General features: G+C 36.2%; 3 protein-coding genes across 4 annotated transcripts; 1 reads left to right on the top strand and 2 right to left on the bottom strand.

Moving 5' to 3' along the window:
* Positions 1–59: 59 nt before the first annotated feature.
* Positions 60–1,093, bottom strand: LOC122279976 (heavy metal-associated isoprenylated plant protein 45-like). Its single transcript, XM_043090901.1, has 3 exons — positions 799–1,093; positions 625–700; positions 60–455 (listed from the first exon to the last, which is right to left on the bottom strand). Exons 1-3 carry the CDS (start codon positions 844–846, stop codon positions 133–135), a joined length of 447 nt encoding a protein of 148 aa, XP_042946835.1. The 5' UTR covers positions 847–1,093; the 3' UTR covers positions 60–132.
* Positions 1,094–2,211: 1,118 nt separating this feature from the next.
* Positions 2,212–7,259, top strand: LOC122279888 (protein sym-1-like). Of its 2 annotated transcripts, XM_043090780.1 has the most exons (9): positions 2,212–2,276; positions 2,381–2,430; positions 2,543–2,615; positions 2,758–3,097; positions 4,977–5,064; positions 5,898–5,992; positions 6,552–6,624; positions 6,741–6,833; positions 6,933–7,259. In XM_043090780.1, the coding sequence occupies exons 4-9, from the start codon at positions 2,823–2,825 to the stop codon at positions 7,110–7,112; spliced, it is 804 nt and encodes a 267-aa protein (XP_042946714.1). In that variant the 5' UTR covers positions 2,212–2,276; positions 2,381–2,430; positions 2,543–2,615; positions 2,758–2,822; the 3' UTR covers positions 7,113–7,259. The 2 variants fall into 2 exon arrangements, with proteins under 2 accessions (XP_042946714.1, XP_042946713.1); XM_043090779.1 differs by having other exon boundaries at positions 2,260–2,276; positions 2,543–3,097.
* A 2,340-nt stretch (positions 7,260–9,599) lies between these two features.
* Positions 9,600–10,766, bottom strand: LOC122280014 (calmodulin-binding protein 25). Its single transcript, XM_043090956.1, has one exon. It carries the CDS (start codon positions 10,559–10,561, stop codon positions 9,848–9,850), a length of 714 nt encoding a protein of 237 aa, XP_042946890.1. The 5' UTR covers positions 10,562–10,766; the 3' UTR covers positions 9,600–9,847.
* Positions 10,767–13,692: the final 2,926 nt, after the last annotated feature.

Below are 13,692 nucleotides of genomic sequence, written 5' to 3'. Positions count from 1 at the left end.
ATTATATCAGTGGAGTGCGTAAAGAATACACAAAAATAATTATATATATCATAACTTAATAAGCAAGTAATATGTTTGTTGTGGTCTTATAGATATTATGCTTTATTTAGTTTGAGGTTAATGCAAGTAAAATCACATAATACTGCAGTAGGCATGAACATTGTCATCACTGAAAAGATGGACAGTTTGATCGGGCACAGTGTCGTAGGCTTGGTCAGAGAAGTAACCGTGCACGCTTTCGTTAAAGCCATGGCGGTAGTAATTATAGGAAGAAGAGTAGGTAGACTCGTCTAAGTACTGGGATGCATAAGGATAGTATTCGCTGTCGTATGGGAATGGCCAAAACTCTGCCTTCCTTCCTGTTCTTCTCACCATCTTCAGCACCTTCCTCTGCTCAACGTATCCCGTCACCGTCACCTTTTGCTTGTCCATGTCTATATCCAAGCTATCAACCCCTGCTTCCATGCAGGAAGGGAGGGGGAGAGAGAGAGAGAGATATGGTAATTAGATAAGAAATATGATCTCAATGTAAGAAAGAAGAAAAGGGTTTGGAAATCTATGCCTCCCTCCCTCAAACAAACAGAAAGAAAGAAATTAACCAACAGACAGATGAGTTGATCATGCCTTGTATTTTCGAGATTGCTCTCCGAACTCTCTTTTCGCATCCTTCACAATCCATATGCACCAGAAGTTCCACAATCTGTCAAACGGAGCCATGAAAAAGAAATATATATCAGAAGTGGTAGAACACAGTAGTCAAGTCCAACATTGGAATGTAAGAGAGTTTGCAGTACTTACAGAGATGGCATCAGAAAATTGTGCCCTTCTAGCTCTCCTCCTAAACATTATGATACAGATGCTGCTACTGCAGAAAACCTGAATGCCTCTATCTTATAGAAGTCCACATTTTCTGACTTAATTGATATATGCCTTTGTTGATAAGCTACTCCTTTTTTTGTGTGTAGACAGATCAATGTTTTTGCTTGTGCCGAGTACAATTTGCGTCACAGTATCAAATAGCATGCTAATATGCTATACATCCATTCCCTTTCTTTGGAAGATCTCATATCATTTCTTATCTTTTTTTGCCCATGACCATTTTATGGCTGAATTTCTCATTGTAAGAACGCATATTAAATGGCCCAAATGTTCAAATTGGTTTCAGCTAGAATCTATCCTCAACTTGGTTCTTTCTTTTTCTCTTTTTGGGTAAATTCCTCATGACCATTAGTTCAGTATAAGAAAGATACCCACTGATCTCTTTCATTGAGACTGGAGAATGATGATGAAATAAGTGATCTGCAAGAAAAATGCAAGTATATAATAGTTATGTCCTTAATACATTGGTCACTACTTTCCGAATAATACATTGGTTTTGTTAAATATTGAAGATCAGAATGATTTAACATCAATACTTCCTTGTGCGTGTTTTGTTGATGGGAAAGTCCAGGGCGTGCTGCGTGCAAGTTGAGTTGAGTTGGGAAAAATTTATGGAAGGGATCGGAATATTTGAAGGAAAGCAACGTCGGGATGTTATGTGGGCAAGGACAAGTTGCTGTGGTTTCTGGCATGCTAAAGGAATCTGTCGCTTTCAGCCTTTCACACACATCTATAAGGCATATGCTTGTTCCTCTGTCAGGGCCGGCCTAAAGGATAGGCAAAAAGGCAATTGCCTGAGGCCCCATCCCAATTGAGGCCCCCAACATGAAACATTAATTTTGCTTAAAAAAATACGGGAAAAAAAAAACACTCTCAACTGACACAAAAGAGAGAAAAAAAAATTTGAAAGAGCCATTATAGGGAAACAGAAAAGTGGATCCATTCCGTTGAAATACATGTGCATAAATTTAAGTTGCACCTATGGTAAATCTAATCGGAAAATTCTACATACAACACTCTCATCCCCTATAATGAAGTGACATTGTCAATCAAATTTTGATTTTTTCTATACAAAAAAAAATAAAGAATGATCAGAAGTTGATAAAAGTGTTATATTTTATACTGGAGTGGAAGTGGGATGGACATGTGCTATGTAGCATCATTCAATCTAATTTGTGCAAATTAAAAATGGAGTTATGATGAAAAGGATGCATGATTGGGAAGAGCTTGTATTGATTAGTAAGCCTTCACCCTAAACCCTAAAATCTTATAACCCTAAACCTAAAACCCTAAGGAGGAAGAGATCAAAAATAAGAAGGGAATATAGTGCATATGCTTGTAGATGGAGATTTGGTGCACGTCGATGGCGAAATTTTATTGATTGGTGTTAAAATTGGGTTCTCATCTGATTAGCTGAGAGCGTTCTTTTTTTATTTTATTATTATTTTTTTTTAGCAAAGCTTACATTTTTTCTTGAACTTTAGGTTGTTTTTGTATGCAGGGTGAAGGTCCTATTAAAATAAATTAAAGAACTTTGTTGGAACTTGAAAGGTTTGCCGTTTGAGTACACTTTGTTCATGCTTCATGGAATTCTAAAAACGATTAACTAATCACTTGGGCGGGTTCTGTTGGCCGTCTACGTGTTCTCCTTCTCCCTTCTCAGTTACTCTGCAGCACATACACGGTTCGGGTTTTGGAAAGACCGTGCAAGAGCTCAGCGCCACTCTACTGACTCGGTAAGGAAACCGCAAAAGTAGTCAACTGTCAAAACCTTAAAACCCCCCACACTTTACCGAAATCCCTTTTTCTCGGAGCAAAAAATGGTTCCAAATCCAGCGTCACTTACCCTCAAATCCTCATTTTTACACCGTTTCGTAGGGTTCTCTCGTAGACCCACTTCGCTTTCTGGACACCCGACCCGGACTCCCGTAAAACAAGTCCAGATGAGGGGCTATCTGAGTTGTTCTTCGTGCCAGTCTTACTCTTCTCCGCTGAATTCTGGTCATGGAGCTGTGCTTCAGAATTTGCGTCGTTCTGAAATGGGACTCAGGCAACTGGGTCTGGGTCTTACCCATTTCCGGGTTTCTGCCGTCCCGGATGGAGTGCCCGGCGGGACAGGTGGGTTTGGGGGTTCCGGTGATGGGAATTCTCGTGGGAGAGGTGAAGGCGGTGCTGGCAGTGACGGTGACGGTGGAAATAACTGGTCCTTGCTGTCGTGGTAAAGTAGATACAACTGCATTTTATTTTGTATTTATATCTTTTCTTTTTGGCTCCTGAACGTCGTTAAATATCAAGCTTTTTGGCTACTAAATGTTGCTATTGTTGCCATATAATTAAACTCTTCCCATGCAGAAAGAAATCCACAATGGATTGGGGTTTTCAGTATGGAACTCTTTTACTTGGATTTTTTTAAGGTGTTGCTACCTCTCCAAGGATGATAGGGTTGTAAAATGCAATAGGATTTAATGAAACCTGCATTAATGTTCTATTCGGTCACAGGGTTCTATTAATTATAACAGAACAGAGCAAAAGAAGAATATGTGGGAATTCACTTGTATTTCCTCAACATGCATTTACAGTGTGCGAGGCCTCTATTATATAGACCTTTGATACAGCTTGTATAAAAAAGTGAAAATGAATAAAAAACAAATCAAAGAATATAATTTGGTTACTATCTGTCAGGGAATCATCCGAATATACAGTCAAGGCACTTTTCTTCTTGAAGGGTTCTGCCAGATCATTGTCCAAGTCACTAGCTGAGTTACGTTGCTTGTGTGATGCACTACTTGTGTTAATAAATAGTTCTGAGAGTAGTATGTGTGGTTGAATTACTTAGCAGTTTGCTAAGGGGCTATACTCCATTATGCTCTCGCAGGTGAGACTCTTAGAAGTCTTTAGGAAGTTTCTGAGCTTTTCTCTGCCTTCCTTGTTTTGGAGCAGTAAATATCTTAGATCAAACCCTGCTATATAGCACTAAATCCATCTTTTCAAATGATTTGATGGCAAACTCAAGTTCTACGTTTATAAACTGGCTAATCTTATAAACCTAGAGTTCCTCTAGCCTCCAGGAATTCCTGCAGCCCTTCATCATTTATTTCAGCGTTAGAAGCTATTGAAATCATTCCCAACCTAACCTATTTTTTTTCCCATAGGTTTTAACTGATAGTCTCAATAAGCAATCCTTTCTTTAAAGCCCGAGGCTATCACTACTTATTTTAGATGACTTTTATCCCAAGTTGAAGTGTTTTCCTCCATTAATGACTTGCATTTAAACATGCTTAGACATGCATTGCTCCTCTTTTTTGTGATAAGTCCATTAATGTCACGAAATAATGTAGAACGGGTTAAATTCAGATGACTATCATTCAAATCTTGAAATATTGGATTCAAACATATGGCAGCTATGTTAACAAGTATCGACTACAAGGTTGTGCACCTTGGCTCTTTTACCATCACTTTTTTTTTTTTTTTTTTGTTTTTTTACACAATTGCAGCAGTTACTGCAGGTTATGACTTTTCATATTGAAGCAGTTACCCCGGATGTTATTTTATTCTCTAATTGCTGCTTAATAGTGGTGTTTATGTTGCCACAGACATTATGCTGGGCAATTTCACTGATCTAGCTATATGCGTGGTTATGCTAAAGTGTTACATGTTTCCTTCATGGCTCTCTGTGGGCCAGGTTGTAGTGCATAAAGAAAGTTGAAGATCCTCGTTTCACCTGCCACCTGCTAAAGATTTCTTTTTTTCCTTGAATAAAGAATCTCCTTAGGAGGTGGCCAACAATTTGAGATGAGAAGTTGGAAAATATATGATACTTGGTGAAGTAGTTGTTATTAGAATACCAATCGCAATATGTTCTCTTTGTATGGTAAAGTATGCATCTTATGAAGTGTATATGTTCTCTTTATCGGTATTGAATGCTCCTATTGGTTTTCTTTCTAGGTTTATATGCTCTCTCTTTATGTTCTTAATTTTCATACAGAATAGATCTAGGCATAGTTTTTTGTTGATCATTCTGTGGCTTGTCCTTTATACTTGGGATTGACACTATGATCCACATTTTGAAATTCCAACATGGACATCACATATTACAGGTATATGGCTCTTCTTGCAAAGTATCCTGTGTCAACAAAAGCTCTGACATCTGCGCTTTTAACTTTAATTGGAGATTTGATCTGCCAGGTACTTACATCAAAGAAAAATCTAGATCCCTATTATTTTTTAGTGGGTTTATTAGTATTTCGCTTAACTGTACATGTATCCTAGAAAAAAAAAGGTAAAGAAGATCACTTTGTGTGTTTCATGTCTTTTGGATTGCATCAGCTGATTGAAAGTTTGATCACTTGTTTACAAAAATATCTCCCTGCTCCTTCAATTCTGTCACTATTTTAGATTGAATTACCTTTCTATTAACTTTTCCCCGTCCCTTTAAAAGGGTAAGCCATTATAACAAAAATATATATATATCCTGCTCCTTTTTATTTGTAATTAAATAATCATTTGGCTCTCTTCAGGCATTTATGTTTGGGTGTGCAATATACATGTTGCATTCTACTGTAGTGCTATCAAAATATTTTGTTTTTGTTCTAAATTGAATTAAGGTGCCCATGTATGAGGTTGCATAATGGTGTTTGGCTTGAATTTTTCAAAGCTTATCCTGCTTCTAGATTAGTTATTAGGCCTAAATAGGGTTGAAGATGCCAATTTAAGATTGAAAGTTGCTGCCCTCATATAGGCAAGTGAACCTGCAGGATATTTTCCTGTTAGGGCAGGGGCCCTAGAGAAAAGAGGAGGGGGGAGGGGGTGGTAGAAGACTAGAACCCGTTACAGTGGAGTTGTAGTGAATTGAGATGCAAAATGATTTCTTTGTTATACAAACAGGTGACTGTTATAGGGACAGTTATAGTACTTAATTAAAACATGCTGCTATTCAATTTTATTTTTCAACTTAACGTTGTAGTGATTTAACAATTATGGGTTTAGTCTTACTAATTGTTTATAATTATTTGCCTCAGCTTGTGATTGATCAAGTGCCATCACTAGACTGGAAAAGGACATTCCTGTTTACTCTGTTGGGCCTGGTGTTAGTGGGTCCCACATTGCATTTCTGGTAACGCTTCAGAGTCCATGTGTCTGTGTGCCTGAAAATGGGACATACAGCAATATCAACTCTTTATCATTATTTTAATCGAATAGGTTCTCGAGGCACTTTCATACAATCTTTCAACAATTTAATAAAAGAAATTTACCATTTCTTTTGCATTCTGCATTTCTTTTTACTAATAAAAAAGTAGTGCTATCAAGTTTCCATAGTTATTGTAGTTGTTAAGTACATTTTTCCAGTGACACAAATTTATGGTTTCTTAGTTACAGCCTTTTTTTTTAATTTGTTTTGGTGTCAAGATACATGCTAACCAATCATGATTTCCTACTTGACCATCATAAGAAACTTTTAAGGAGAAAAATCTTTTTAGTTGTTTTTTTTCAATATTCCTGGATATGCTTTTGGGTTATCAAAAATAAGGGTGATGAGCATGCACCCTTGCACTATAGAAAAACCAAGATATGAAATTTGGGAATATATATATATATATACACACACACTTATGGTTTCTGTGGTGTTTCATTTTTGAATCTTCATTCTCACAAGTACTCTAATGTGTCTTTAGGTATTTATATTTGAGTAGATTGGTAACATTGCCTGGAGCTTCAGGTGCATTCTTGCGCCTTCTACTGGATCAGGTGACCTATTTATTATTTTATTTTTTCTAATTTCTCTCAAATAAAATAAAATAATTTTATTGCCACCTATCAATCATATTTTCACTGTATCTGAATGTAAGGCAATATTATCGCAGTTCCTCTTTTCTCCTATATTTATTGGAGTTTTCTTAGCCACGTTGGTGACACTGGAAGGAAGGCCATCGCTAGCTATACCGAAGCTTCAGCAGGTGGTTGCAAAAGGCATTTAAATTATATGCGCTTTAGATCGACTTCATTTTTGCTGAATTGCCTTGTGATGTTCTTTTGTTTTTAATTTTATTTTGTAGGAGTGGTTCTCTGCTGTTCTTGCAAATTGGAAGTTGTGGATACCTTTCCAATTTCTCAACTTCAGATTTGTACCCCAGCAATTCCAGGTCCTTGCTGCTAATTTTATTGCTGTAGTGTGGAATGTTGTTCTCTCCTTTATTGCACACAAGGAGATTCTTCCAAGAAAAGACAATCCCTAGTACTCTGCCAGATGAGCAAAATAATGTCAATCTCATGCCTTGATCAGTAAACTGCAGAATGTTAAAATACACTTGTTAAAGAGCCTTTGCTTTGATACAAAAGGATCTGCTTTGAGTTATGGATCAAAAGCTGGATTTATCTCTCTACTCAAGAGACATTCGCTGCTTGTTAGTAACTCTTAACATTTTAATCCCTTTTTTTTTTCAGAATCGGCCGAAACGAGCCAACCCTTTAGGGTTCTACAAATTATATGGGCATGATTAGTTATTGAAAATAAATTTAATTTTATAAATTTAAATGTAAAAAATTTTATTTTTTGCATGAAGCTGACAATTATTTATATGAAGTAAAGCTAGCTGAAAAAGAAATTCAGTAATAATTATATTCAGTGGAAAAACTATGACGCCGTGCAGGCGTAAGCGTGAGAGGACATTGAGGAGCCAATCAAAAGAAACAAATGTCGTCTCGTTTGAATTCAGAATTCATCTTAATTCATATTATTTAACTTAATTATTATATCTTTTTTAAATTTATACTCTTACAATATTAAAAACAATTGAATTCTTTTCAAAGTCCAACAACCTCTTCGCGGTCCCCACTCTATGCCTATAAATCTTCATCGGTCAACAAAACAACAACCTCCCACGACAGGAAGCTCTAACGAGGAAGTGAGTGTCATAGCTCTAACTCTGGAGGCGACAGGTTACAGCCCGCTATTAATCTCCGGATGGGGAATGGCTGGACAGCTCGTGACGTGGCGGAGACGGGGGATTCATTGAGGACACGTGGAATGAGCATTGTCGTAGAATGGGGGGATGATGAAGGGAGTGAGGTGGCAGAGGCTTAAGTCGTAGTCAGTCAGTCAAGAGGAAAACGACAAGAGAGTACCATCAAGTACAGCCAACCATCTTTGACTTTTCACCCCGTTTCTGTACTCTCTCGAGTGCAACAGTGCTTACACTCGCCGTCACAGCTGTCCATGCTGGATGGAGTAAAATGGAACTAACCATTATTAATTTATTTTGTTAGAAATGATATCGTACAATGTATTTTAAAATACATTTTTTTATAATATATGTTAAAAATATGATATTAAAAGATATTATATGAAAATATTTTTTATTTTAAATTATTATTATCAATTTTTTTCCATTTCAGGCTTTACCCATCGAATTATTACTGCCATCATCAGTTAATGATCTAGTACTTTCGAAGTTATACGATCCGTGGTCTAGCTAGCTAGGTAGTACTGTTGTCTACTTGTCAGTACCTGACAAGGACCAAAATTCCTGTCCGTATTTCACGGCAGCCTCTACATGTGTCCGGGTCTGATCTTCGATATTGTGATGATACCAAACATGGTTCTGTGAATCCAACCATGTTCTTCGTCAGGGCCAGAAAAATTCATACTGCCATGATGGGAACATTTATTTTACTTTTTTGTTTTTTTTTTTGTTTTTTCATTTATCAACTCTGGTTGATCACATGTTTGTTTCCTAGAAGCAATCTTTTCATTCTTCTCATGCATGCACCTGTCATTTAGATATAGCGCACCCATGCGACATGCCGGTCTCACTTCAACATTCAAACTAACCGGCCGCCATGTTTCTTCCTTGGGTTATGGCAGTAACCTTTTTAGGTAATGGGAGATATGATTCCCGGTTCTCATCCCAAGACACGAGAGTATCTATGTATAGACCACTCGTCACCACTCAAGGAATTAATATTTTGTTCCATTGGTCGAGGTAAGGACATATTATATAATTTATATATCCATTACTGAGGCGTTCAGCATGGTTTAAAGAAAGAAGTAGAGTTTGGCAATTGGACCCAATTGTTAGCCAATCTCTCACCTAACCCACGAGGGGACTAGTTTTTTAGTTAAAACTTTTTGACTTCCGGTAACACTTTGCGCCTTTAACTCAACTTAATTCACCAGATTAGAATCGTAGTTTACATAATTAAAACATAACATTAATTTTATAAGCAATTACTTGCACTTTAAACTAACCACTTTAGCTAAAAAGATGTGTTGATCTCTGCAAGGATGTGCAACTTTAGTTTTTGTATGAGCCATTTACACCTACTATCTAGAAACCAAGTCAAGTCAATTAAAGAATAATTACCAAAATCTATTTCTTAATTATTCACTCAAATATTTTCTTAATTTTGATTTGCTGTTGGAAGTCCAATGAAACAAGAAAAGAAAATTAAGGGATAAACAAATGGGAAAACCACACAGAATCTCTTTTCTTCCTTGGATATTAGCTTCCCAAGTAAATTTATCGTTTTCGGTTTGATCCAGTTTCTACTTTCTTAGTCGTTCAATTTTCTCTCAAGCCCTAAACCATGCCAAGAATGCCAGAGTGCAGAAATCTTTTAACAAAAACTCGGATCTCTCTGATCTCAACTCGAAATGGTTGTGTTGATTTGAAGTGATCAGAATAAAAATAAGAGTAAGATTTCTCTAAAAGAAGAACAATGCATAAGCAAAACAAGAGTCATCCATAATATTCCCATAATATAAGAAAAGTAACAACAAAGAAACTATGCAGTAAAAACCAACCATCCGAACATGGTCCAAGTCTTCCCCAAGTTATGAACAGATCCACCCCATGAGCCACGACACTAGCCTACAAGTGCTGGGTCCCCAAAGAAAAAAGAAAAAGAAGAAACAAAGAAACATGATGATGTGTTAATTAAGGATATATATATATACCTATCCTGGAAAATATCATACGACTTTCCACGATTCTAAGGTGGGAAAGCTCGGAAAAGTGTCAAAATCTAACCCACCAACACCGCTGCCATCAGCTAAAGCCATATTCGTTCCAAAGGAGAGTGGGCCAGTCCCAGAAACCCCAGTACTCACGGCTCCAGCAGCTGAGTTGGGTCGTACTGTCTGCTGCTGCTGGTGATGGTCCAACAGAAACGCCGACGTATCGAGGGTCGGCAAGCATCCCGCCCCCGGAATACGGCCCCCGGGTCTCTGGGGCTCTGGCTTCAGGATCGGTACGACTGGCACATGCGAGTTACCGAGTCTCACGCCGGTCACCTGTTGTACCATGTGGCGGAAGTTGGCCGCATCTGCCGCGATGAAGGTCGTCTGGGACCTCTTCGAAGCACGCGACTTCCGTTTGGAAATTTTGCCACCTGCCGTGGGGATCGCGTTACGTTGGCGTTTCTGGGTGGCGGTATCTGGTTCGGAGCCTCCGGAGAGACCCGAAACGGTTGGTGTGGTTGGCGCTGTGTCGGGATTTGCGGGATTGAACAAGGGAGAGACGGTATCGGTGGGCAGAAAGTCGAGGTTGCCCTCGGTGAGCGATTTCTCGAGAGCCCTGGTGATGCTCTCGGTGTCTAGAGCAAAAGCTTCGGGGATCCAGGGGTCCGCAAAGGCAGAACGGAAGGTCCAAGGTTCGACACTTGCCAAATTCTTTGACGACGCCATAACTAATAGTCACTGTATTTCTTGGGCCACCGGCGTATTTGATCTTTGTTTTTTTCACTCTCAAAGAGAAGGCTCTAAGAACATTCGAAAGGATTTTCTAAAATATCCCACTTTCCGGCGAAGAGGATAGTTTTGGTGGTGACCAGAAGTTCTCGCCGGAATGGGTTGGGGAGTGTGAGAGAGAAGGAAATGAGAGGATAGAAGATGAGAGTGGGGGTGGGATAAATAGGGCGTGCGGTGAGGGGGTGAGGAACCGCGTTGTTTCGTGAGGGACACGCGTCAGCTTTTGCGACACAGAGCGGTAAACCATGTACTTGGGCTAACTAGCTAAGCTACCTAGCTAATTCACTAGTGCTGGATAAGAGACCGTTTGGATGGTAATAAATAATAGAAAAATTTAATTATATTTTAAATTTTTATCATTACAAAATATTATTATAATCCATTTAATAATCTGAATGTGTAGTTTACATTTGAAAAAAAATATAATTACAACAATAACTATGTATTAATATTTATATTAATTTAATATAAGTAGTTAAAAAATTAATTTTATTAAAAAAATATTAATTTAAATTTTAAATATAAAATAATTAATATTAATACGTTAGTTTATTTGTATATAAAAATCTCTTACATTTATATCTTAGACTTTGGAAAGGTTTTTGTCAGTCACGGGTGGTCAGCAGCAAGAACTGTTGATGTCACGCAGGTTTATCATTGCTATTTTATTAGGATAAATGATATTTACCGTCGTGATTGTGTAAACGATGTGTAATTATTTTAAAAAAAATAAATTAATATAAGACCCACATGAAAAAAAATTAATTTTTTAATCGTAGACTCTACTCTTTTTCAAAATAATTATACATCATTTATAATTTCACGACTGTATGTAATATTACTCTTCTATTATTTGGGACTTTTTTTTTTTTTTTAATTAATTGTTTTGTTATGAATAATCTTATCCCATCATGCACTGCTGATTGCATAATGCTACCGATCGAGTGTAAGCGTGTAGGCTCCACTCTTGCGGTGCATTTTTTTGCTGTTGTGCACGCGTTGGACAATAAAAGAAGACACGGGAATGATAGGTATGTGTTTCAAAAATTTTGTTTACTCGTTTTGAAAATTCGTTGGTTTGTTATTAAAAAGTTAATATTTTTATATAAATTTTATATTTATTATTATTTTTTTAAATGAGTGTGCAATGTTTATATACTTAATTATTAAAAATATTATTATTCAAAAAGATAAATGGTACTGCCGGTAGGACTCTATGTTCTCAAAGTTTTGTTTAATCAACTATAAATAAAAGTTTTATTAAAAAAAAAATGTTTTGTTCTTTAAGATAAATGCTTTGAGTTGAAAACAACATTTTGTGAGTTGGATCGCATGTGTTGACTCGTGACTTGACCGAGTCAACTCTATTTATAAACTTATCGTTCCATGGAGTGTAATTTGGTCAAGCCGCATTCACACATGCATCCAAGTTAACTTATTTTATGTTCTTCCCTTTGTTTTTTTCGCCAAAACGATTGATTCCAAATAACTGTTACGCCTCGGTGTGGATAGTGTAATTAATCTAGCCATATGATAGTTAAAAGACTCATAAATATTATTAAAATGGATAAAATATACTAGATCTATAGTGTTTTCTAAATCCAGTCCAAGGTAAGAGATCTTATCATAAAAAAAAGAGAGAGAGAGAGAGAGAAGGAGGGGACAAAAGGATGAGGGAAGACAAAGGCTCATAGGAAAAATAGAAGATATGATATAAATAAGAAAGGATGAGACATAAAGGAAGAAGAGTCAGAAGATAAAAGAGGATGAAACTAGATAATTTGAGGGACTTTTCGGCCATGTTTCTCCTTGAGGGCTTCTTTAACCTCATAGTAAGAACTCTAGCGATGAGATATTCATCATAATATAAACATTCGATATTTATTATATAATGAGAATTAGAGGTTATGAAAAATTGTAAAATAAGTATATAATAATAAATTCTCCTCTCAAACGATTTATAGACATAAATAATATGCGAAGCATTTAAATTTATGTGTCACATTTTTTTTATTTTTTTTATATTTATTTTCTATTCACTGTCATAAATTTATGCATCGACACTCTACGGCTGCACTAAATTACCGACAAGGCTCCATACAGCACTAACTGGCCGGGGTCCAAATCGTCACGGTAGGTTTTTTCTCACATTCTGATGTATTGACCTATTTTTAAGCGTTAATAATTATATTATTTTTAAAATGAGATGGAAAAAAGAATATTGATGGCACATATGAAAAGGATTTAATTGAAAAGGGCAGAAAAGAAAACTTGTAGGGAAATCTACCCAATCAAAGAGAAAGAACGATGGTCCTTCAGGATAAGGCTTACACAATACTCTAGAAGGAAATAAATAAATAAAGTAAAGGAAATTAAAATAAATAAATAAATAAAAGAATACGCAAGCGGTGATATAAGGGATGACGTGGCATGACAAAGAGGTGACGCGGACTGATGTGGGCTTCTTTGTATTTTTTTTTTTTTTCAAATTTATTTTAAAAAATATGGATAGGCTCTGAGATGACTGCTGATGCTTACACCGAAAGTTGTGTGGCTCCCCACCCGACTCAGCTACGCTACTGTCTCTGCCTTTTTGGCTCTGCTGCGTCTCAGGGCTCCGAGCACTCCGATGCTCTGTAATACAATTTTTTTTTAAATATAAAAAAAATAATATCAAAATTGTCTTTTTATAAATATTATACTCTTATCTTTTATTTTATATTTTGTAATATGAACTCATTAAATATAAAAAACTATTTGTTATTATAAATATTTTAAATTAATATTTTCTCCTGTTATTAATTTTTTATTAGAGAAAAAATATTAAAAAATATAATATTGAAATAATATGAAAAAAATAAATTAATGTGTGATATATTGTAAAAATTAATATATAAAATAAAAAATAAAATTTGATTAAATATTTTAAAATATAAGATAAAATTTCATTGAGAGTTCTATGTTGTAAAGGCTTTTATCTTATTTTTTATATTAATTTTTATTTTTATCTTATGACCCAGCAGAGCCAAAAAGGCTGAGCTAATTATATGGTTGAAAGGAAGAAACTT

The sequence above is a fragment of the Carya illinoinensis genome, chromosome 10 (assembly GCF_018687715.1).
Source record: "Carya illinoinensis cultivar Pawnee chromosome 10, C.illinoinensisPawnee_v1, whole genome shotgun sequence".
Classification (NCBI taxonomy): domain Eukaryota; kingdom Viridiplantae; phylum Streptophyta; class Magnoliopsida; order Fagales; family Juglandaceae; genus Carya; species Carya illinoinensis.
The sequence above is the reverse complement of the archived record's forward strand: the minus strand, read 5'-3'. Positions and strand labels throughout refer to the sequence as shown.